This window comes from Colobus angolensis, unplaced genomic scaffold (genome assembly GCF_000951035.1).
Source record: "Colobus angolensis palliatus isolate OR3802 unplaced genomic scaffold, Cang.pa_1.0 Scaffold29, whole genome shotgun sequence".
Classification (NCBI taxonomy): Eukaryota; Metazoa; Chordata; class Mammalia; order Primates; family Cercopithecidae; genus Colobus; species Colobus angolensis.
The window spans coordinates 3,383,372-3,405,501 of NW_012116154.1; the positions used below are offsets into that span (position 1 = coordinate 3,383,372).

Consider the following 22,130-nt stretch of genomic DNA (forward strand, 5'->3'; position numbering starts at 1 on the left):
AGATAATGTTTACACAAATACCACTGTGTTACAGTTCCCTATGGCATTTAGCATAGTAACATGCTGTACAATTTTGTAGTATAGAAGTAGTACACTATACTGTTTAGGTTTGTGTGCATGCACTCTGATGCTCACATGATGAAATTGCCTTAACAACACGTTTCTCAAAATCTGCCTCCACCGTTGAGTGATGGATAATTCTTTGTGTTTGTGGGCGGGGGGTATGTGTTTCTCCATATAAGGGCCCCGCACTGCCCTATTGGATTTAAATAAATAATCCTTCTTACAATATTACGCATAAACGTCAAGTACTATGCTTGGGACCAGGCTTATAGAGACAAATAAGGGAAACCTAATTTCAATTACATAGGTCTAACTTTGTTCTAGAAAGGATTAGAGTTGATAGTTTTAAAATAACTTATAAAGGATACAGACTATATTAGATGTATATGCAGAGAGGTCTAGCTGCATAGAACATGTATCTTTTATTCAGCATAGAGGTCTGAATACCATTGCAAATACCAATAATTAGGAGGACTTGAGGAGGAAAACCAATTTAGGGAAGAGAAAAGAGTGGGCTTGTCTCTCAGGGCTGGGAATGTGGATGTGCCAAATTCCCAGACTACCTCAACCTTTGCATTTGCACTTCTTTTTAAAATTTTATTTACTTTTTTATTTTTTTGAGATAGGCTCTTGCTCTGTCACCCAGGCTGGAGTGCAGTGACACAATCTCAGCTCGCTGTAACCTCTGCATCTAGGGCTCAAATGATCCTCCTGTCTCAGCCTCCCAAGTAGCTGGGACTACAGGCATGCGCCATCATGCCTGACTCATTTTTGTATTTTTAGTAGAGACGAGATTTCACCATGTTGCCCAGGCTGGTCTTGAACTCCTGGACTCAAGTGATCCTACCCACCTTGGCCTCCCAACGTATTGGGATTATAGGCATGATCCACCATGCCCAACAAGCTTTGTACTTCTGAGCTGAGTAACTTGCTGAAAACGCTTAAAAGTTTCATTGACTTCTTTGGCATTTAGAAGTCTAGTTTCAGAGTACTGTGTCCTGCAGAGAATCTACTATTATAATTAGATCAGACAATGAAATAGCTTGAAAAGGCTGGGTGCGGTGGCTCACTCTTGTAATCCCAACACTGTGAATGCAACAGCCACACAGCATAGCCAATCAGTGCTCTTGATATTAGGAGCCAGTGAGGTAGAAATGAACACTGCACTTGCAGTGGTAAGAGCATGGGTTCATGATACCTTCTTTTCTAGCTCATATGTTGGCATTGTGTGACTTGAGTATGTTATTTATATGCTCTCATATGTAAAGTGGGACTTAGAATACCCCTTAGACACATATGAAAACAACCTCTGTTAGAGTACCTCCATGAGTTTGTCCTTTCCTCCATGGGCTACTGAATATTATTTACATATTTCCTCTATTATCCCCATTCCTCTTCTGATGTAGAAGAATAAAGAAAAATATGCAAATGTAAAATTTAGTTTCTCTCATTCTGTGTAGCTTGCATTCCATCCTTAAGAGTTCCTTCTCTGTACCCTAATGTGTATTTATCATTACCTCCTTATTTTCATAAATTACAATCATATCTCACTTCTCAAGAGGTAGATATTAGTTGGTAAGAGATTTAGTAGGCAGAGACGTCTAATATTTTCTTCCCTCTTTGTCCAAGTTCCATTTCTGAAAAATCTTAGCAAAAATACTTTGAGCAAAGATTACCAACAGACATGTGTATTTGTGTGTGGGGTGAGGGATATAATGAATGAGAGTGAGAGGTGGAATTCAAATGTGATGTATAGATTTACTTTCCCTTTAGAATTCAGGTTTTAAATTTCTACACCTTGACCCTAGAGAAGGACCACATATTTACCATAGCTTCAGTGGTGCATCCTAGTTTATGCTCCATTGCTCCCTCTATGAGAATGGTCCCCAAATTTTAATATTTTCCAGGAAGCTTGTTTATTCAGCATTTAATGAAACAGTCCTCAGTTTGAATATCAGCTATATAGTTTACTACCAATATGACCTTTAGTAAGTTACTCAGTATTTTCAAGCCTCCTTATTCATTTTCTTCACCTATAAATATAATGTAAAATGAAATTTTATATGTGACCTAATGCAGGGCCCCCTTGCACTGCCTGCAGGATTTCAATAAATGGTCATTCTTATAAGTCTTACCCTTACAAAGAGTAGGAATCTTTAAAATAGGTATAATGTAGGATTATGAATCTCTCCATCTTTTAACCAAGTCTCAACATGAGTTTTTTATGGACTACAGTTTTAAGAACTCTCCTCTACCTAATAACCTGGATATGCACTGTATCTTCAGATATCCAAGATTCAGAAGTCCAAATATCTTCTTCCTTGATCAATCACACACTTACAATTCACTGCATGATTTCATAAATTTCATAATTCATGGTTGCTCATGGAGCTTGCAGAATAAGTGACAGAGACTGACAAATATTTCCATTGAATTGTGTGCTTTGGTAAAATAAAGGAGCATTACTCATTCCAGGCAGGGGTGGAAATAGGTCCAGGAATGACTTCTTCCAGAATAAGTGACTCTTTAAGTTGAGTCTTAAAGGGTGAGTAGGAAGTAGACTATTGTGTGAAGAATGACTGCTATATTTCTAGTTTGACTGACTGGATATCAGAGGAGATGCGTTAGGGAAGAAGATAGCGTCTTAGCAGTTGTGTTCAGAAGTGTTGAGATTCAAGCCTGGTTCTATATATTAGCAGAGTTATATCACTTGGAGGAAGTAGAGAAGAAATGAAAGAGGAGGCAAATCTGAGAATACCCACTCTCTCTCTGTCTCTTTCTCTCTCTTTGTGTGTGTGTGTGTCTGTGTGTGTTGTGTGTGTGTTTAGACAACATCTCACTGTGTTGCCCAGTCTGTGGAGTGCAGTGTTGTGATCATAGCTCATTACAGCCTTGACCTCCTGGGCTCAAGTGATCCTCCTACCTCAGCCTCCAAAATAGTTGGGACTACAGATGTGTGCCACCATGCCCAACTAATTTTTTGATTTTTAAGAGAAGAGATCTCACTGTGTTGCCCAGGTTGGTCTCATACTGCTGAGCTCAGGTGATCCTCCTGCCTCAGCCCTGTTTCTGTTTAGTTATATCTTTTTATAATTCAATGAGTATAATGCACATCTCACTGTAATATGAAAGTTAAAACTTTGGAATTTGCCTTTTTTTTTTTTTTTTTTTGAGACAGTCTCACTCATGTTGCTGGAATGCAGTGGTGTGATCTCAGCTCACTGCAACCTCTGCCTCCCAGGTTCAAGCAATTTTCCTGCCTCAGCCTCTTGAGTAGCTGGGATTATAGGTGCCCGCCACCACACCCGGCTAATTTGTTTGTATTTTTAGTAGAGATGGGGCTTCACCATGTTGGCCAGGCTGTCTCGAACTCCTGACCTGGGGCCATCCGCCTGCCTCGGCCTCCCAAAGTGCTGGGATTACAGGCATGAACCACGTGACCAGCCTAAAACAATTTTTTTTTCTAATTGTCAAAAGGAAAAGATGTTCAAAGAGGAAGGGGGTAATATATGGACACAGTGTTTTTTAAGCGCTCTCATTATTTTATTTTAAAAATCGGATTGATAAATTATAAGCATATTGAAAATAGAGCTTAATCTTTTGATATTTCTTAAGCGTACTTAAACAATGTATGCAATTAATAAATATATACTAGTAGTAGTAATATACATTGCTACTATAGATTTTATCGGAAATTTCCAAAACATTGTCATGCATACAGACTATTTGGTTTTGTTTTGAAACTTTCTGCCAACTGTCCTTTCCTAAAAGGTATTGTTATGAGTGATTACCTCAATGTAAGATTGTTATGTGAGAATACAAAAATGTCACTTTAAAAGCTGTTTATCTAGTATTAGTGTTTATATATGTAGGTGTATTTCTGTTATTGTATTTAAATGATTGTGCATTCTTCTTTTTCCCTCAGCACTTTAAAAATTCTATGTTTACATATCATAATTATCTTTTCTAATGCCTACTTTTTTCACTTATTAGTGACCTTTTCTAAGGCAGTGGTAATACAGTTTGCCTAGCAGTTTTCCAGTAGTCATATTGTTAGATAATCTGTAACATATTTTTCTTAGGTTAAAGCAACTTAACTTTGTACTAGAGAGGAAAATAATCCCCTTTTAAGGATATTTTCTCCCATAAGATTATATTTAAATTCAGATTTAAAATGTGAACCTCTAGTTTAAAGGAAATTATGTAAGGGATTAAGCCCTGAATATTATTCTTTTCTCTAATGCTGAAATATTGCTCAGCTAATTACAGCTTGTTACAGTGAGTTAGACATCTGCTAATGACTAAGAAATTTCCTTCAGAATCTCAGTCCTTTGGACTTAGACTATTAACAAATATCTATGATATCGAATTTAATGTGACCTTTGTAATTCATATCAAGATATAACTGAGTTTAATAGAAATCTTTTCTCCCTTTGTTCTGAACATTTCACTAAAAAATATTTTTATGAGAAAATCTTATAAATAGAATGATATAATTTGTTATTGCTTTGTAGTTTAGGATGCATATTTAATGTTCATTATCTCCTCAGCTAAGATACCTATTTGTGCATTTTTATAATTAAAAGCCTTGTTCTTAAATATCTTTCCCAAGGGTCCAGCACATTATAAATTTAACTCTGTCTTTGGAGAAGTCAGTCTCTATAATTACTAAGTCCTCATCTTCAGAAACTTCCATCAAGAATGTCTTTCTTGGTAGGAACATTTGCTCTAATACCATAATCTTTGCTTTTTTTTTTTTTTTTTTTTTTGACACAGCGTCTCACTCTGTTGCTCGGGCTGGAGTGCAGTGGCATGATCTCGGCTCACTGCAGCCTCCACTTCCTGGGTTCAAGCGATTGTGCTGCCTCAGTCTCCTGAGTAGCTGGGGCTGCAGTCATGTATCACCACGCCTGACTGATTTTTTAATATTTTTAGTAGAGATGGGGTTTCACCATCTTGGTCAGGCTGGTCTCAACTCCTGACCTCAAATGATCCGTCCACCTCAGCCTCCCTAAGTGTTGGGATTACAGGCATGAGCCACTGCGCCTGGCCTAATACCATAATCTTTGAGCTTAAATGGATAGTTACTTTTTTGTTTCTTTGTTTTCTTTTTTTGAGAGAGGATCTGTGCAGCTGTGCAATCTCAGGTGGTCACTGCAACTTCTGCCTACCAGGCTCAAGTGATCCTCCCCACCTCAGCCTCCTGAGTAGCTGGGACCACAGGCATGCACCATCACGCCTGGCTAATTTTTTGTATTTTTTGGTAGAAACAGGGTTTTGCCGTGTTTCCCAGACTGGTCTCAAATTCTTGAGCTCAGGCAATCCACCTGCCTTGGCCTCCCAAAGTGTTTTAATTACACGCGTGAGCCAGTGCGCCTGGCTGAGAGTTACTTCTATTATTGGGGTCATCTATTAGCCTTCCATAATTATATGTCTGACTTATAAAAAAAATTGTAGGGGTGTACAGGGTTCTCATTTATCCTCCATCTATGTTCTTCCAGAACTGAAAAATTTTGCAAGTATTTATGTATGTATGAATATGTTTTTGTTTTTGTTTCTTTTGAGACGGAGTTTTGCTCTTGTTGCCCAGGCTGTACTGCAATGGCATGGCATGATCTTGGCTCACCGCAGCCTCTGCCTCCCAGTTTCAAGCAATTCTCCTGCCTCAGCCTTCCAAGTAGCTAGGATTACAGGCATGCGCCACCAAGCCCGGCTAATTTTGTATTTTTAATAGAGACGGGGTTTCTCCATGTTGGTCAGGGTGATCTCAAACTCCCGACCTCAGGTGATCCACCCACCTCGGCCTCCCAAAGTGCTGGGATTACAGGTGTGAGCCACCCACGCCTGGCCTGAATATGTATTTTTTAAAAAACAAATTAACTGGCCAGGCGCGGGTGGCTCACGCCTGCAATCCCAGCACTTTGGGAGGCCGAGGTGGTTGGATCACCTGAGGCTGGGAGTTTGAGACCAGCCTGGCCAACATGACGAAACCGCGTGTCTACTAAAAATACAAAATTAGCCGGGCATAGTGGCGCACACCTTTAATCCCAGCTACTATGGAGGCTGAGGGAGGAGAGTTGTTTCAATCCGGGAGGCAGAGGTTGCAGTGAGCCAAGATTGCACCATTGCATTCCAGCCTGAGTGACTGACAGAGTGAGACTCTGGCTCCAAAAAGAAAAAAGAAAAAATTAACTGAAACAAAACACAGTATTCTGTCAAATTATGAAATAATTAAAACCAATAAAGCATGCCCATAAAAGTACAAATTGATTTTATTCTAAATTAGAGTGTTAAAATGGTTGCAATAGGCCAGGCGTGGTGGCTCACACCTGTATTCCCAGCACTTTGGGAGGCCGAGGCAGGCGGATCATTTGAGGTCAGGAGTTCGAGACCAGCCTGGCCAACATGGTGAAACCCCATCTCTACAAAAATACAAAAATTAGCTGGGCATGGTGGCCTGTGCCTGTAATCCCAACTACTGTGGAGCCTGGGGCAGGAGAATCGTTTGAACCCAGGAGGTGGAGGTTGCAGTGAGCTGAGATCATGCCACTGCACTCTAGCCTGGTGACAGAGTTAGACTCCGTCTCAAAAAAAAAAAGGTTCCTATATTAGCCAATAATTTTTCATCAAAGAATTGTGAGGCAAGGCTGTGTTCACTCAGAAACCGCATCATACACTTCTTTTCTCTGCTGTCCAGATTTTGCAGTCATTGCTCGGTGGGTGTAAAATTTTTAGTCAGGGTCTGGAGCAGACAATTCTTAACCACTTATGCTGGTTTTGAATATTTCAGTTCATTCTTTTGGCCTACAATGATTTTTCTTTTCAAAAATATGAAAGCAAGTCACATTTTTGGTAAAACTCTTTTTCTTCTATAGAGAGAAATAGCCCGGAAACTTGCAAATCCTAAGCAACCAACAAATCCTTTTCTAGAGATGGTCAAATTTCTGTTGGAAAGAATCGCACCTGTGCACATTGATTCAGAAGCCATAAGGTAAGCCAAGAAGTATATTCACTCAAAAATAGATAATAATCTGAAACTACAATTGTTGTTAATTTAAATTCTGGGCTCCTAAAGATACCTAAAAACCTCCGTATGTCTCTTTTTAATCACAGGGGTGTACATCATTCCAGTTGAAGGGAAAGCCTTCTCATTTTATGGTCTTTGACTTTATTTAATGCTTTCTGTTTTTAAAGAGTTCTTGTGTTTATTTTTAGCTTACGCGTTCTCATTAAAGAAAACTTAGAACAAAGAGAAAGACAGAAAAAAGAATATTTTAGATCTGTGTTACTGTTGACCAACCTCTCAGTTTTCTTAAGCATTTTAATGGCCCTGTAATATTCTGTAGTACATACTATACCACTGTTCATTTAATGTATGAGAACAGAATGATATATTGGAAAGAGGACAGGATTATCTTTAGACAAATTTGGTTTCAAAACATAAGTCTACTTTGTGGCTTTGGATAAAGTCTTTGGATTTCATTTATTTTCAACTTTAATATGGGCATAAAATCGTGGTGGATGATTATGTTAATTTGAGATAGTATATAAAGGAAAGCAGCCTGGCATCATAGACGTTAGTTAAGAGCTATTGATTTTTTATTACGTATTCTCATGATTTCAGATTTTTCGAACTTCTGGTAATGCTTTTCTCTTGCACCAATCATTTTTCCAGTAGATAAGCTATATATCTTTCCATATTGAGTTACTGTGCAGCACTTGTTGGTTCTTTTTCCAAACAACTTAGAATTCAGAGATCAGTTCCAGTGCCCAAGCTTCACTGTTTATTTCACCTTAGGTGAATCACTGACATGGCTGTATTGAAATGCTGATTGTCATTTGCTAGGGCTTTCATAACAAAATACCCGAAGGTGCCTAGCCAGAACAAAAGGAATTTATTTTCTCACAGTTCTGGAGGTGTAAGCCTGAGATCCAAGGTATCAGCAATTTTAAATTTTTTTCCTGAAGCCTCTCACCTTCATTTGCAGATGGCTTCCTTCGCACTGTGTCCTCCTGTGGTCTTTTCTCTGTGCACCCAGCATGTCTATGTCCTAATCTCTTATAAGAACAATAGTTATATTGGATTAGGCCCCACCCATTCAGTCGTATTTTACCTTGATTATCTTTTCAAAGGCCCTGTCTCTAAATACAGTCACATTCTGAGATACCAGGGATTAGAATTAATATGAATTTGGGAGAAACACATGTCAGCCCATAACATAATAAATGTACATGTATTTGGGCTATGTCTGATAATTTAATACATTTATACAGTTTGTGAAGATCAAATCAGTGTATTGGTGATATACATCACCGTAAATATTCATCTTTATGCTAGAAACATTCAAATTATCTTCTAGCTATTAAACTACAGTCACTCTCCCAATCTCTAAAACACTAGTTGTTCTGTATTAATTAACCTCTCTTTATTCCCCCTTTCTCACCCTTCCCAGCTTCTTTTAGCTACCAGTCTACTGTGTCATCATGAGATTCACATTTTTAGCTCCCACATATGACTGAGAATATGCAATATTTGTTTTTTTGTTCTTGGCTTGTTTTATTTAATGTAATGAGCTCCATTTCCATACGCATTGCTACAAATGGCAGGATTTCGTTCTTTTTTTATGGCTGAATAATTTTTCATTGTACATATATACCACATTTTCTTTCTTCATTCGTTGATGTGCACTTAGGTTGATTCCATATTGGCTATTGTGAATAGTGACACAGTAAACTTAGGAGTGCAGATATCTCTTCAATATGTTAATTTCCTTTTTAAAAAATATATACCCAGTAGTGGAATTGCTAGATCATAAGGTAGATCTAGTTTTAGTTTTTTGAGGAACCTCCATACAGTTTTCCTTAGTGGCTATGCTAATTTACATTCCCAAAACAGTGTACGAGGGTTCACTTTTCTCCACATCCTCGCCAGCATCTGTTATTCCCTGTCTTGTTGATAAAAAGCCTTTTTTTTTTCTCTCTCTTTTTTCTTTTTTGCTGGAGTCTTGCTTTGTCGCCAGCTGGAGTGCAGTGGCGCCATCTCAGCTCACTGCAATCTTCGCCTCCCGGGATCAAGCAGTTCTCCTGCCTCAGGCTCCCAAGTAGCTAGGACTACAGGCACACGCCACCACGCCCAGCTGATTTTTGTTTTTTAGTAGAGACCAGGTTTCACCATGTTGGCCAGGATAGTCTCAATCTTTTGACCTCATGATCTGCCTGCCTCAGCCTCCCTAAGTGCTGGGATTACAGGCGTGAGCCACCGCACCTGGCCTCTTTTCACACTTTTAAATTGGAATTTTTGTGTGTGGTTTTGATTTTTTGTCTGTGTGGTGTTTTTTTGTTTTGTTTTGTTATTTTGCAGTTGAGTTGTTTGAACCCCTTATATGTTCTGGTTATTAATCTGTTGACAGATGGATAATTTGCAAATATTTTCTCATTCTGTGGGTTATCTCTTCGCTTTTTTTATTGCTCCCTTAGCTGTGCAGAACCATTTTAGCTTAATGTAATCGTATTTTTATATTTTTGCTTTGGTTGCCTATACTTTTGGGATGTTAACACAAACAAACTTGGCTCAGATCAACGTCTTTAAGCATTATCCTAGCATTTTCTGCTAGTAGTTTCATCCACTAGGTCTTAATCCATTTTGATTTATTTTTTTAGAGGGTGAGGGATAGGGGCATATCACTGATGAACGTAAATGCAAAAATCCTCAAAAATACTAGCAGTTTCAATTTCACATTAAAGTAACACATTAAAAATATCATTTCAATAACACATTAAAAATATCATTCATCATGATAAAATGGAATTCATCCCAGGGATGCAGGGATGGTTCATAAATCATATATCAATAAACATGATTCATATGAATGGAACCAAGAATAAAAACCGTATAGTCATTTTAATAGGTACTTAAAAAACATTCAAGAAAATTCAATATTACTTTATGATAAATACCCTCAACAAAATAGGTATAGAGGGAACATACCTCAAAATAATAAAGTTCATATGTGACACACCCACACTGAACATTGTGCTGAATGGGGTAAATTGGAAGGCTTTCATCTAATACCTGGAATAAAATATGGAAGCCACTTCTGGCACCTTTGTTCACCAAATTACTGGAAGTCCTGGCCAGAGCAATTAGTCAAGAGAAAAGAAGGCCATCCAAATTTAGCAAGAAAGAAGTCAAATTAGCCTTGTTCGCAGATGACATTATCACAGAAGAAGCTAAAGACTCCACTGAAAAACTGTTAGAACAGATAAATGAATTCAGTATAATTGCAGGATACAAAATCAACATACACAACTCAATAGCATTTACATATGCCAACAGCAAACAATATGAAAAATCAAGAAAGCAATCTTATTTACAATAGCTACAAAGAATATTAAACACCTAATAATCAACTTAACTAAATAAGTGAAAGATCTATTACAAGGAATACTTTAAAACGCTGATGGAAGAAATTAAAGATAACACACAAAAATTGGAAAGATATTCCATGCTCATAAAATGGAAGATTTTTTTTAAATATTTCTTTTTTTTTTTTTTTCTTTTTTGAGACGGCGTTTGGCTCTTGTTGCCCAGACTGGAGTGCAATGGCGTCTCAGCTCACTGCAGCCTCCACCTCCCGTGCTCAAGCAATTCTCCTGCATCAGCCTCCCAAGTAGCCAGTATTAACAGGCATGCGCCACCACACCCGCCTAATTTTGTATTTTTAGTAGAGACACGGTTTCTCCATGTTGGTCGGGCTGGTCTCAAACTCCCGACCTCAGGTGATCTGCCCACCTTGGCCTCCCAAAGTGCTGGGATTACAGGCATGAGCCACCATACCTGGCCAAAATTAATCTTGTTAAAATGACAGTACTACTCAAACTAAATGGAATTTCTGTCAAAATACAAATTCTTCACGGAAATAGAAAAAACAATCCTAACTTTTACATGGAACCACAAAAGACTCAAATAGCCAAGCAATATGAGGAAAAAGAACAAAAGCTGGAGCGATCACACTACCTGACTTTAAAATATACTACAAAACTACACTAACCAAATCAACATGATACTGGCATGAAAACTAGACACATCTAAAGGAACAGAATTGAGAACCCAGGTATATGTTCTTGCTTTTTTGGCCAGCTCATTTCCAACAGAGGTGTCAAGAACATACAAGGGGGGAAGGGATAGTCTCTACAATATTGTGCTTGGAAAACTGACTAGCAGAAGAATGAAACTAGACCCCTATTTCTCATCTCTCAGCATATAAAAAAATCAAAATTGACTTTTTTTTCTTTCTTTGTTTTTGAGATAAGGTCTTGTTGTGTCACCCAGGCTGGGGTAGAGTGGCATGATCATAGTTCACTGCAGCCTTGACCTCCTGGGCTCAGGTGATGCTCCTCCCTCAGCCTCCAGAGTAAATGGGACCATAGGCCCATGCCACCACAACTGGCTAATTTTGTGAACGTGCTTTTTTTGTTTTTGTTTGTTTGTTTTGGTTTGGTTTTGGTAGAGACGGGGTTTTGCCATGCCGTCCAGGCTGGTCTCAAACTCCTGGACCCAAGCCATCCACCCACCTTGGCCTCCAAGAGTGCTGGGATTATACACATGAGCCACCAAACCCAGCCTTTTTTTGTTAAGATTTTCTTTTTTTTCCTCTTTCCTTTTTTGGATATGGGGTCTCACTCTGTCGCCCCCCGGCTGAAGTGCAGTGGCACAATCCTGGCTCACTGTTGTGTAGGCTCAAGCAATCTCAGACCTCAGCTTCCTGAGTAGGTGGAACTATAGATGTGCATCACCATGCTCAGCTAATCTTTTTAAAGTTCTTTTATAGAGAAGCAGTTTTGCCATGTTGCCCAGGCTGGTCTCGAGCTCCTGGGCACAAGCGATTTGCCCACCTTGGCCTCCTAAAGTGCTGGTATTTCAGGCCTGAGCCACCATACCTAAGTCTTGTCTCGTCTCATCTCTTCTCTTCTCTTCTCCTTTTTCTTTCTTTTTCTTTTTCTTTTTTTTGAGAAGGAATCTTGCTCTGTCACCCGAGCTGGAGTGTGCATGGCATGATCTTGGCTCACTGCCACCTCTGCCTCCTGGGTTCAAGCGATTTTCTTTTTTTTTTCTTTTTCTTTTTTTTTTTGAGACGGAGTCTCTCTCTGTCGCCCAGCCTGGAGTGCAGTGGCTGGATCTCAGCTCACTGCAAGCTCCGCCTCCCAGGTCTACGCCATTCTCCTGCCTCAGCCTCCCGAGTAGCTGGGGCTACAGGCGCTCACCACCTCGCCCGGCCAGTTTTTTGTATTTTTTAGTAGAGACGGGGTTTCACCGGGTTAGCCAGGATGGTTTTGATCTCCTGACCTCATGATCCGCCCGTCTTGGCCTCCCAAAGTGCTAGGATTACAGGCTTGAGCCACTGCACCAGGCCTGTTCAAGCGATTTTCCTGCCTCAGCTTCCTGAGTAGCTGGGTCTACAGGTGTGCGCCACCATGCTAGGCTACTTTTTTGTATTTTTAGTAGAGACGGGGTTTCACCATGTTGGCCAGGCTGGTCTCGAGCTCCTATGCTCAAGCAATCTGCCCACCTTGGCCTCCCAAATTGCTGGGATTTCAGGCATGAATCACTGTGCCTGGCCTAGAATTTTGAAATAAAGGATTGGAGTTAATATAAAATCATTCTAAATATAATCCATTTCCCCCCCATACATATGTCCATATACCTTGACATATGTGTGCTACAGTTAGTTAATGGTCTATAGGTAGTAGATGAAAATGAAGTAGTCATTGTAATGATGGCTGGAACCCAGGTAAAAGTAAAATTTTAAAAAGGAAAGGGTTGAGGACTGAATCCTGAGGGAAATTAGCAATTAAGTGGCTGGCAGAAGATAATGGACTTAAATTTTTTTTTTTTTTTTTTTTTTTTTAAGTTTTAAGCAGACATAGTCAAAAGCAGAAAATTGGGAAAGAGTTTTATCACAGAAACCAAAGTGGGGCTAAGGAGGAGTCAGATGGTATCCAGAAGTTGATTAAATACTAAGAATCATCGACTGGATTAGGAAATGGGAAAAAATCACAATGACCAGAGCAGTTTCTGTGGAGTAGCAAGGACAAAGCCAGAATGCCATGGATTCAGAAGGCATAGGACAGTCTTTCCAACATCTACATCATGGTACACAGAGAAAGTGATCAGTGTTACTTAGGCAGAGAAGACTGCTAAGTCTATTTTTTACTGACCCAGCTCATCAGAAAGCCACTAGGTACCACTTGGCTACACTGAGGCTTGAGCATATTAAAGGGATACATAGCCTCGTCACCCTTCTAAACCCTGCTTAGGAGATAAATTGACAGCACAAGTGGGGACAATCAGTGCAGAGAGCACCAACCTTATATAAAAAGCAAAGGAGGGCCAGGCATGGTGGCTCATGCCTATAATCCCAGCACTTTGGGAGGCCGAGGCAGGCAGATCACAAGGTCAGGACTTTGAGACCAGCCTGACCAATATGGTGAAAACCCCTTCTTTACTGAAAATACAAAAATTAGCCTGATGTGGTGGCACACAACTGTAATCCCAGCTACTCAGGAGACTGAGGCTGGAGAATCACTTGAACCTAGGAGGTGGAGGTTGCAGTGACCCGAGATCACGTTATTGCACTCCAGCCTGGGTGACAGAGCGAGACTCCGTCTTAATAAAAAACAAAGGAGAAGACTGGGTGTGGTAATCCCAGCACTTTGGGAGGCAGAGGTGGGTGGATCACTTGAGTCCAGGAGTTCAAAACAAGCCTAGGCAATATTGGCAAAACCCCATCTCTACAAAAATACAGAAATTAGCAGGACACCAGGGCATGTGCCTGTGGTCCCAGCTATGTGGGAGGCTGAAGTGGAAGAATGAGCCCAGGAAGCAGAGGTTACAGTGCGCTGAGATCACGGCACTTCACTCTATCCTGGGCAACAGAATGAGACTGTGTCTCAAAATAAGACAAAAACAAAAAAACTGAGCTAAAATCAGAGTTTGAGCCTCAAAAGAAAAGTAACAGAGAAAAATAAGATGATGGAAAGGGAGTAAGCTTGAAGAAGAATCTTCTGCTGTTGTTTTTGGCTAAATAATTTTGAATGTTTAAATACCTTGAAAAGGTGCTAGCTGAAGGTCGGGTGCAGTGGCTCACACCTGTAATCCCAACACTTTGGGAGGCTGAAGTGGGCGGATCACCTGCAGTCAGGAGTTCAAGACCAGCCTGGCCAACATAGTGAAACCCCATTTCTACTAAAAATACAAAAATTAGCCAGGTGTGGTGGTACGTGCCTGTAATCCCAGCTACTCGGGAGGCTGAGGCATGAGAATCATTTGAACCTGGGAGGCGGAAGTTGCAGTGAGCCGAGATCGCACCATTGCACTCCAGCCTGGGCAAAAAGAGCGAAACTCCATCTTTTTTTTTTTTTTTTTAAAGGTGCTATTTGAAGACAGATTTCAGATAAGGGAAGGGAAATACAGGTATGAGGGAGCAGCATTCCTAAGGAAGCAGAGTGGAAAGAAGGACATCTTAGCCTATGACAGGACAAAATAATACACACAAGTTAGTGGAGGTTAGAAAATTAGGTATGGAAAATTAGAAGAGTTTTCACTCAAGGCTTCCGTTACTACTCTCCCTTCTGTTCAAGATGAAGTTGTTCAGTGGGAGTATTTAGACTTCGATTAGAATGATGAAGATTTGTAACAGTGGTTGTATAGCATAGACTTCCCTAGCAGTTTTGAAGAGGCAGTTGGATTGGTGATCATCTTTTGCATCTTGATAGCCCTGTGAAGTATATATTATTTATCTAATTTACAAAAGAGAAAAAATACTTTATAAGAGGAAGGACGGTGAACCTGGTTTGAAGACTTTGGTCTTTCACTTATAGCTCCTTGACTTATACTGGTGATTACCAACATTACAATGATAGCAGGGATTATGTCTCTCATTTCACACTGTATTTCTCAGGGAGACCTTAAGACTTGGCACATGACAGGTAGTTAATAAATACTCATTAAATAATTGTATGCATGGAATCTATCATAGGTATTCACGTATTTATGAATTTTTTTGAAACACACTTGAAATTTTGTTAAATTCAAGCAATGTTTACTAGGATTTCTTAATAAAAAGCTCAATCTGGAATAATTTTCTCAAATTGAATAAATCTTTAAAATACAATGTCAGAGCTGGAATTTCCGGAAAACATATAGGGTAAGCAAAGATTTCTTAGAGGGCACATAATAGCCACAGACTAGGAGAAAATACTTGAAAAGTATGTATTTGGTAAAGTATTATATCCAGGCTATATAAGGAACTCTGACTACTCAATAAGACAAATGACTTTGTTTTAAAATGGACAAATTTGAACAGATACTAGATAAGATGGTAAATAAGCACAAGAAAGGACAGATAGTATTAATACTCATTTGGGAAATGCAAATTCGGATTTTTACAATTTTATTTTATTTTATTTATTTATTTATTTATTTATTTATTTATTTTGAGACAGAGTCTGGCTCTGTCACCCAGACTGGAGTGCTGTGGCATGATCTCAGCCCACTGCACCCTCCTCCTCCTGAGTTCAAGCCATCCTCCTACCTCAAGTAGCTGCGACTACAGACACACACCACCATGCCTGGCTAACTTATTTTTATTTTTGTTGTTTTATTTTTTTGGTAGAGACAGGGTTTTGTTACGTTGCCCAGGCTGGTCTCAAGCTATCCCCCCTCCTCAGCCTTTTCAAAGTGCTGTTATTATTGGCATGAGGCAACGTGCCTGGCCTATTTTTATTTATTTATTTTGACACAGGGTCTTGCTCTGTCTCCCAGGTTGGAGTGCAGTGATGCAATCATGGCTCACTGCAGTCTTGACCTTCTGGGCTCAAGCAATCCTTCCACCTCAGCCTGCTGAGTAGCTGGGACTACAGGGGTGTACCACCACACCTGGCTGATTTTTGTATTTTTTGTAGAGATGGGTTTTGCCATGTTGCCCAGGCTGGTCTGGGCTCAAGTGACCTGCCCTACTCAGCCTCCCAAAATGCTGGGATTATAGGTGTGAGCCACTGCGCCCAGTCAGAATTCAAATTGTAATGAGAAATGCCACTTACTCACTACAATATTTAGAATTAAAGATTTTAACCATACTAATGGTTGGTGAATTGGAAAATAGTTTCTTGTTACTTTAAATGTACATACAACATTACCATCCAACCCAGGAATCCTAATACTAGATATTTGTCTAAGAGGAAAGAAAACATACATTCCCTTGTGTTTAACTGCTTTCAGCAGCTGTATTCGTAATAGCTATAAATCAGAAATACTCAGAAGTTCATCAGTGGGTAATTGGATATTCATTATGATGGAATACTCAGCAATAGTAAGGAGTAAACTACTGATTATATGCAACAAGTTGGATAAATCTCTAAAGTATTAGCATTATGTCACATGGAAGATGTCAGACACTACATACATGAAGTTCTAGAAAAGTCAAAACTATAGCGACAGAAACCAAACCAGTGGTTGCCAGGGTGAGGGTAGGGAATTGACCACAGAAGAGGTTTAGAGCAATATTTTGTGGAGGTGAGAATGTTTTTTATATATATATATATATCTCTCTCTCTCTCTCTCCACAAAGAGATACCACTTCACATCCACTGAGATGGCTATAAGTAAAAAGACACATGTTGGTGAGGATGTGGAAAAACTGGAACCTGTCATATTCCTGGTGGGAATATGAAATGGTGACACTGCTTTGGAAGACAGTTTGGTAGTTCCTCAGAAAGTTAAACATGGAGTTAACCATATGACCTAGTAGTTCCACTCAAGTGTATACTCAAGAAAAATAAAAACATGTTTATGCAAAACCTGTACATAAATGTTTGTAGCAACATTATTCATAATATCCCCAAAAAATGGAATTAACCTAAATGTCCATCAGCTGATGAACAGATAAATAAATTTTCTTGGCCGGGCGCAGGGGCTCATGTCTGTAATCCCAGAACTTTGGGAGGCCAAAGCAGGCGAGTCACCTGAGGTCAGGAGTTCAAGACCAGGCTGGCCAACTTGGCAAAACCCCGTCTCTACTAAAGATACAAAAATTAGCTGGGTGTGGTGGTGGGCACCTGTAATCCCAGCTACTCAGGAGGCTGAGGCAGGAGAATCACTTGAACCCGGGAGGCAGAGGTTGCAGTGAGCCGAGATCATGCCACTGCACTTTAGCCTGGGCAACAGAGCAAGACTGTGTCTCAAGGGGGGAAAAAAAGTCTTAATTCCGTATACTGGAATATTATTTAGAAATTTATTTAAATGATGCTACACTGATTCATGCTCCAGTGTGGATGAATGTCGAGAACATTATGCTAATTGAGAGGAGTCAGTCACAAAGGATAACAGTTACTTGTTAGTCTGTTCTCATGCTGCTGGTAAAGCCATACCCGAGACTGGGTAATTTATAAAGGAAAGAAGTTTTAATGAACTTGCAGTTCCACATGTTTGGGGAGGCCTCACAATCATGACAGAAGACGAAGCAAGAGCAAAGGGATGTCTTATATGGTGACAGGCAAGAGAGTATGTGCAGGGGAACTCCCCTTTGTAAAACCATCAGGTATCCTGAGATTTATTCAGTACCACAAGAACAATATAGAGGAAACTGCCCCCGTGTTCAATTATCTGGCCCCGCCCTTGGCATGTGGGGCTTATTACAGTTAAAAGTGAGATTTGAGTGGGAACACAGCCAAACCCTATCAAATTGTATAATTTCATTCATATGAAATGTTCAGAATAGGCAAGTGTATAGGGGAGAAAATAGATTGGTAAATGCCTAGGGCTGGAGGGACTAATGGTGAATGAGTTCCTACTAACAGGTAAGGGGTTTGACTTAGGATAGTGATGGGATGTTCTATAATTAGGTAGTACATCCCTGTGAATATAGTAAAAACCATTGAGTTGTACATTTTAATTCAGTGAATTGTGTGGTGTATTATACTTTAAGTTAATGTTTATACACATATACACCAATTTGGTTTTTTTTAATGTTATCAGATTAACTGAAGATAATGAATTTTAAAATATTTGTTGTGATATAAGAGGAGAAAGGAAAGGAAGTGCTAAACTTAGTTTAAACAGCCATTATGGAGAACAGTGGAGGGTCCTCAAAAAGACTTAAGAAATACAACTACCATATGGTCCAGCAATCCCACTACTAGGTATACATCCAAAATAAATAAAATAAGTTTATCAAAGGGATATCCATACACCCATTATTATTGCAGCATTATTGACAATAGCCAAGATTTGTCCACCAAGGAATGAATGGGTAAAGAAAATATGGTACATAGATAAATGGAATACTATTCGGCCATAAAGAAAGAATGAAATGCTGTCATTTGCAGCAATATGGATGGCATTGGAGGACATTATGTTAAGTGAAATGAGCCAGGACCAGGAAGTTAAATACCACATGTTCTCACTGGTAGGTGGAAGCTAAAAAAAAAAGTAGATCTCTCAGAAGCAAAAAATAGAACAGGAAACAAAAGGCTGGAAAAGGTAGTGGGAAGGGAAGATTAGGGAGAGATACAAAATTACAGAAAAGGATATAAAATTACAGCTAGATGGGTGGATGAATTCTAGTGTTCCACAGCATAGTAGGATGACTATAGTTAATAATAACATAGTTTCAGATAGCTAGGACAGTATTGAATGTTCCCAACACAAAGAAATAAGTGTTTAAGATAATGGATATGCAAATTATCCTGATCTTATCACCATGCATTATATGTCTAGAAACATCACTCTGTACCCCATGAATAGTTACAATTTTTGTTAATTTTTTATAAGTGAAAAGAGTTTCATCTGTATGCTATACATATTTGGTACTTATATTTTTTAAATGAATAATTTGGCATATACATAACACCAAAGGAAAAAAAATTAACCAAAATCTTGTTTTGCACATTTGTAATAATAATTGAATGTTCTCATAATAGGGTAATATCTTCTTCAGTTTACTGATCTCAAAACCAGAAATCACATTTGTTTTTACTTAAAATAGTACCATGTCGCTATATCTGATTTTTATTGACCAGATAATACTCTATTTCCTGGTGGTATTTTGAAAAAACTAATTCCTTAATTTTTGACAATTAAATTGTTTCTAATTAATGAATCTTTATAAATATAGCATGATGCTTCTGATGACTTGCTTCTTTGCTGTAAGTTTATAGAAATAAAGTTACTGATTCAGTAAATTACCAGCAATTAATTCATTTGTCCATGTATATGTTTATTTGTATTTTTTTGAGTCAGTTGTCATTGCCCACTTAACTACTATATTATTGTTTTTCTTAAAACTGAAAATGATCTGTGTATATATGGAAATGAATATTAAATTACTTATGTGAATATATTACCCGTGTGTTGTGTCATTTAATTTTAGTTTTGTTATTTTTTAAAGAGTTACTCTTAATACATTAAGGTTTTTAGGGGGATAAACCAAGTAAAAGTTTAGTTATCAAGTAGATGACAAGGTTGAACTTTTTTCCCTCACAGAAACTCCTTTGAATTTAATGTTTTAAGGTTCTATATATGTTCTGTCACAGTGTGATTAGGATATAGTTACTACTCTAGTGGTTACTGATTTATATTTTCTTCTTTTTATAGTGCACTAGTGAAATTGATGAATAAATCAATAGAGGGGACAGCAGATGATGAAGAGGAGGGTGTAAGTCCAGATACAGCTATCCGTTCAGGACTTGAACTTCTTAAGGTATTTTTGAAACAGTTTTGTTGCCATGTATTTCCGTGGGGTCATAATTTGCCTTCCCTTCAGGATATGCAAGAGTCAGGCTTATTTCATAGGAAACTATTTGAAAGATTTAAAACCTGTGTTGGAAATCAGATTATGTAAAAGTAATGTTTTTATGTTATAATATAATAATGTAATTATTTTACATTATAAATTAATATTTGTTTCACTGTTTATCATTTTCTTGCCTTCTATGCTTGGTAGTGATTACTGTACAATCTAAGTAATAGCAAGGTGTGACTTAAGACTTAGTGGACAGGGTATGTGACTAAATCTAGGGGAGGGAATATCATCATTAAAGGGAATATTTCTTGGTATATTTGTGGGTTTTTTGGGAGACTGGCATGACTAGAAAAAAGGGATGTTTTGAGGAATAATGGGAGACAAGGTTGGTTCCAGATTGTCGAGTGCCACTGGGTAAAAAAGGTACTGTCACGAGCTTTTAACCTGGCTTACAACCAGCTGCAGCCCTTGATAGAACTTTCATTGGATTGAGTAAAAGAAGGGAGGAAATTGAAGGCAAAGAGACATGATACCACTGTGACTTACAGGAGAAGAGACAAACCAGTGCAATGGATGTTACATAGAAAAAGAATTATGGGCTCATATTCTGAGGTTCTTAAATGTGGTTTCATTGAGCTGGGCTCAATGCCTGTAATCCCAGCACTTTGGGAGGCCGAGGCGGGCAGATCACGACGTCAAGACCATCCTGGCCAACATGGGGAAACCCTGTCTCTACTAAAAGTACAAAAATTAGCTGGACATGGTGGCACACGCCTGTAGTCACAGCTACTTCGGAGGCTGAGGCAGGAGAATCGCTTGAACCCGGGAGATGGAGGTTGCAGTGTGCCGAGATCGTGCCACTGCACTCCAGCTTGGCATCAGAGTGAGACTCTGTCTCAAAAGAAAAAAAAAATTTCATTGATAGAATTGATATGATGCCTCATGAATAAGATTTTAATTATGTTTTTAGTAATTGAGTTGTATTTTTAAGTTCTCTTAAAAGTGAAACCACCTTTAAGGTAACATTTTTTAATAGATTGGTTTTTATTACATTTTTCTAATTTAATTCTCCAGTTTTCTATAAATAATTAAAACCACATAAGTAAATATTATCACTACAAACCTTACCAAATGAGACAGTAGCACTTAATGACCATTAAATAAGTGCTTATTGAAAAATTAATGAAGACCACCTGCTCATTCCCCTTTCTCCCTGCTTCTCTATTTGCATCCCTAATGTTGATACTACACTAACTAAATTGTTTCTACTTTCTGGAAGGTTAACTCTTTAGACATGTACCTAACTTGCTAAAAATTATTTAAGAACAGGCTCATGCTCGTGTCATAATAAGAGAATAATTATATTGTAACCATAATTAAAAGTTCACAGTAGTGGCTTCTTTGTTGATAATTATGATGAGTGATTTCACTTGAAATATTTTCTTGGCTTGGTACAGTGGTTTATGCCTGTAATCCCAGCCAAGGCAGGAAGATCTCTTGAGCACAGGAGTTGGAGACCAGCCTGGGCAACATAGCTAGACCTCATCTCTACAAAAAAAAAAAACCGCCGGGTGCAGTGGCTCACGCCTATAATCCCAGCACTTTGGGAGGCTGAGGCGGGCAGATCACGGGGTCAGGAGATCGAGACCCTCCTGGCAAACACGGTGAAACCCCGTCTCTATTAAAAATACAAAAAATTAGCCGGGTGTGGTGGCGGGCGCCTATAGTCCCATCTACTCAGGAGGCTGAAGCAGGAGAATGGCGTGAAACCAGGAGGCAGGGCTTGCAATGAGCCGAGATCAGGCCACTGCACTCTAGCCTGGGCGACAGAGCAAGACTCCGTCTCAAAAAAAAAAAAAAAAAAAATTTTTAGCTGGGCTGGTGCACCTGTAGTCTCAGCTCAGGAGGCTGAGGTGGGAGATTGAGACCACAGTGAGCTGTGACGTTCCACCGCACTCTAGCCTAGGTGACAGAGTGAAATCCTGTCGCAAAAAAAAAAAAAAGAAAAAAAATTTCTCATAGATTATCTTTTTGCCAAAGAAAGCTCTGAGTTAGCATTTTGTTTACACAAAGATTGAGTCATTACGTATGGAGGTTTTATTTCAAGTAAGCATTCCTTCATCTACATACAATATATTTATAAACTGATAGTAGTTATTAATATTGTAAATCATATTCCATAAAAAAGGAGTTTTGTGTTCTAAGTAGCAGAGTAGACTAAGAGGTGAAGAAAATAAGACAAAGGCTGTCTGTCAGTTGTGTGAAGGA

The 22,130-nt window shown here is 38.9% G+C and overlaps 1 protein-coding gene across 1 annotated transcript in view; it reads left to right on the plus strand.

Annotated features, from left to right (window-relative positions):
- The window catches only part of PDS5A (PDS5 cohesin associated factor A), a 173,565-nt gene that overhangs the window by 91,346 nt on the left and 60,089 nt on the right, over positions 1 to 22,130 (plus strand). Inside the window, exons 16-17 of the mRNA XM_011949083.1 lie at positions 6,939 to 7,054; positions 19,715 to 19,820. Coding sequence (XP_011804473.1) covers positions 6,939 to 7,054; positions 19,715 to 19,820 — 222 coding nt within the window. The remainder of the gene's footprint in view (positions 1 to 6,938; positions 7,055 to 19,714; positions 19,821 to 22,130) is intronic.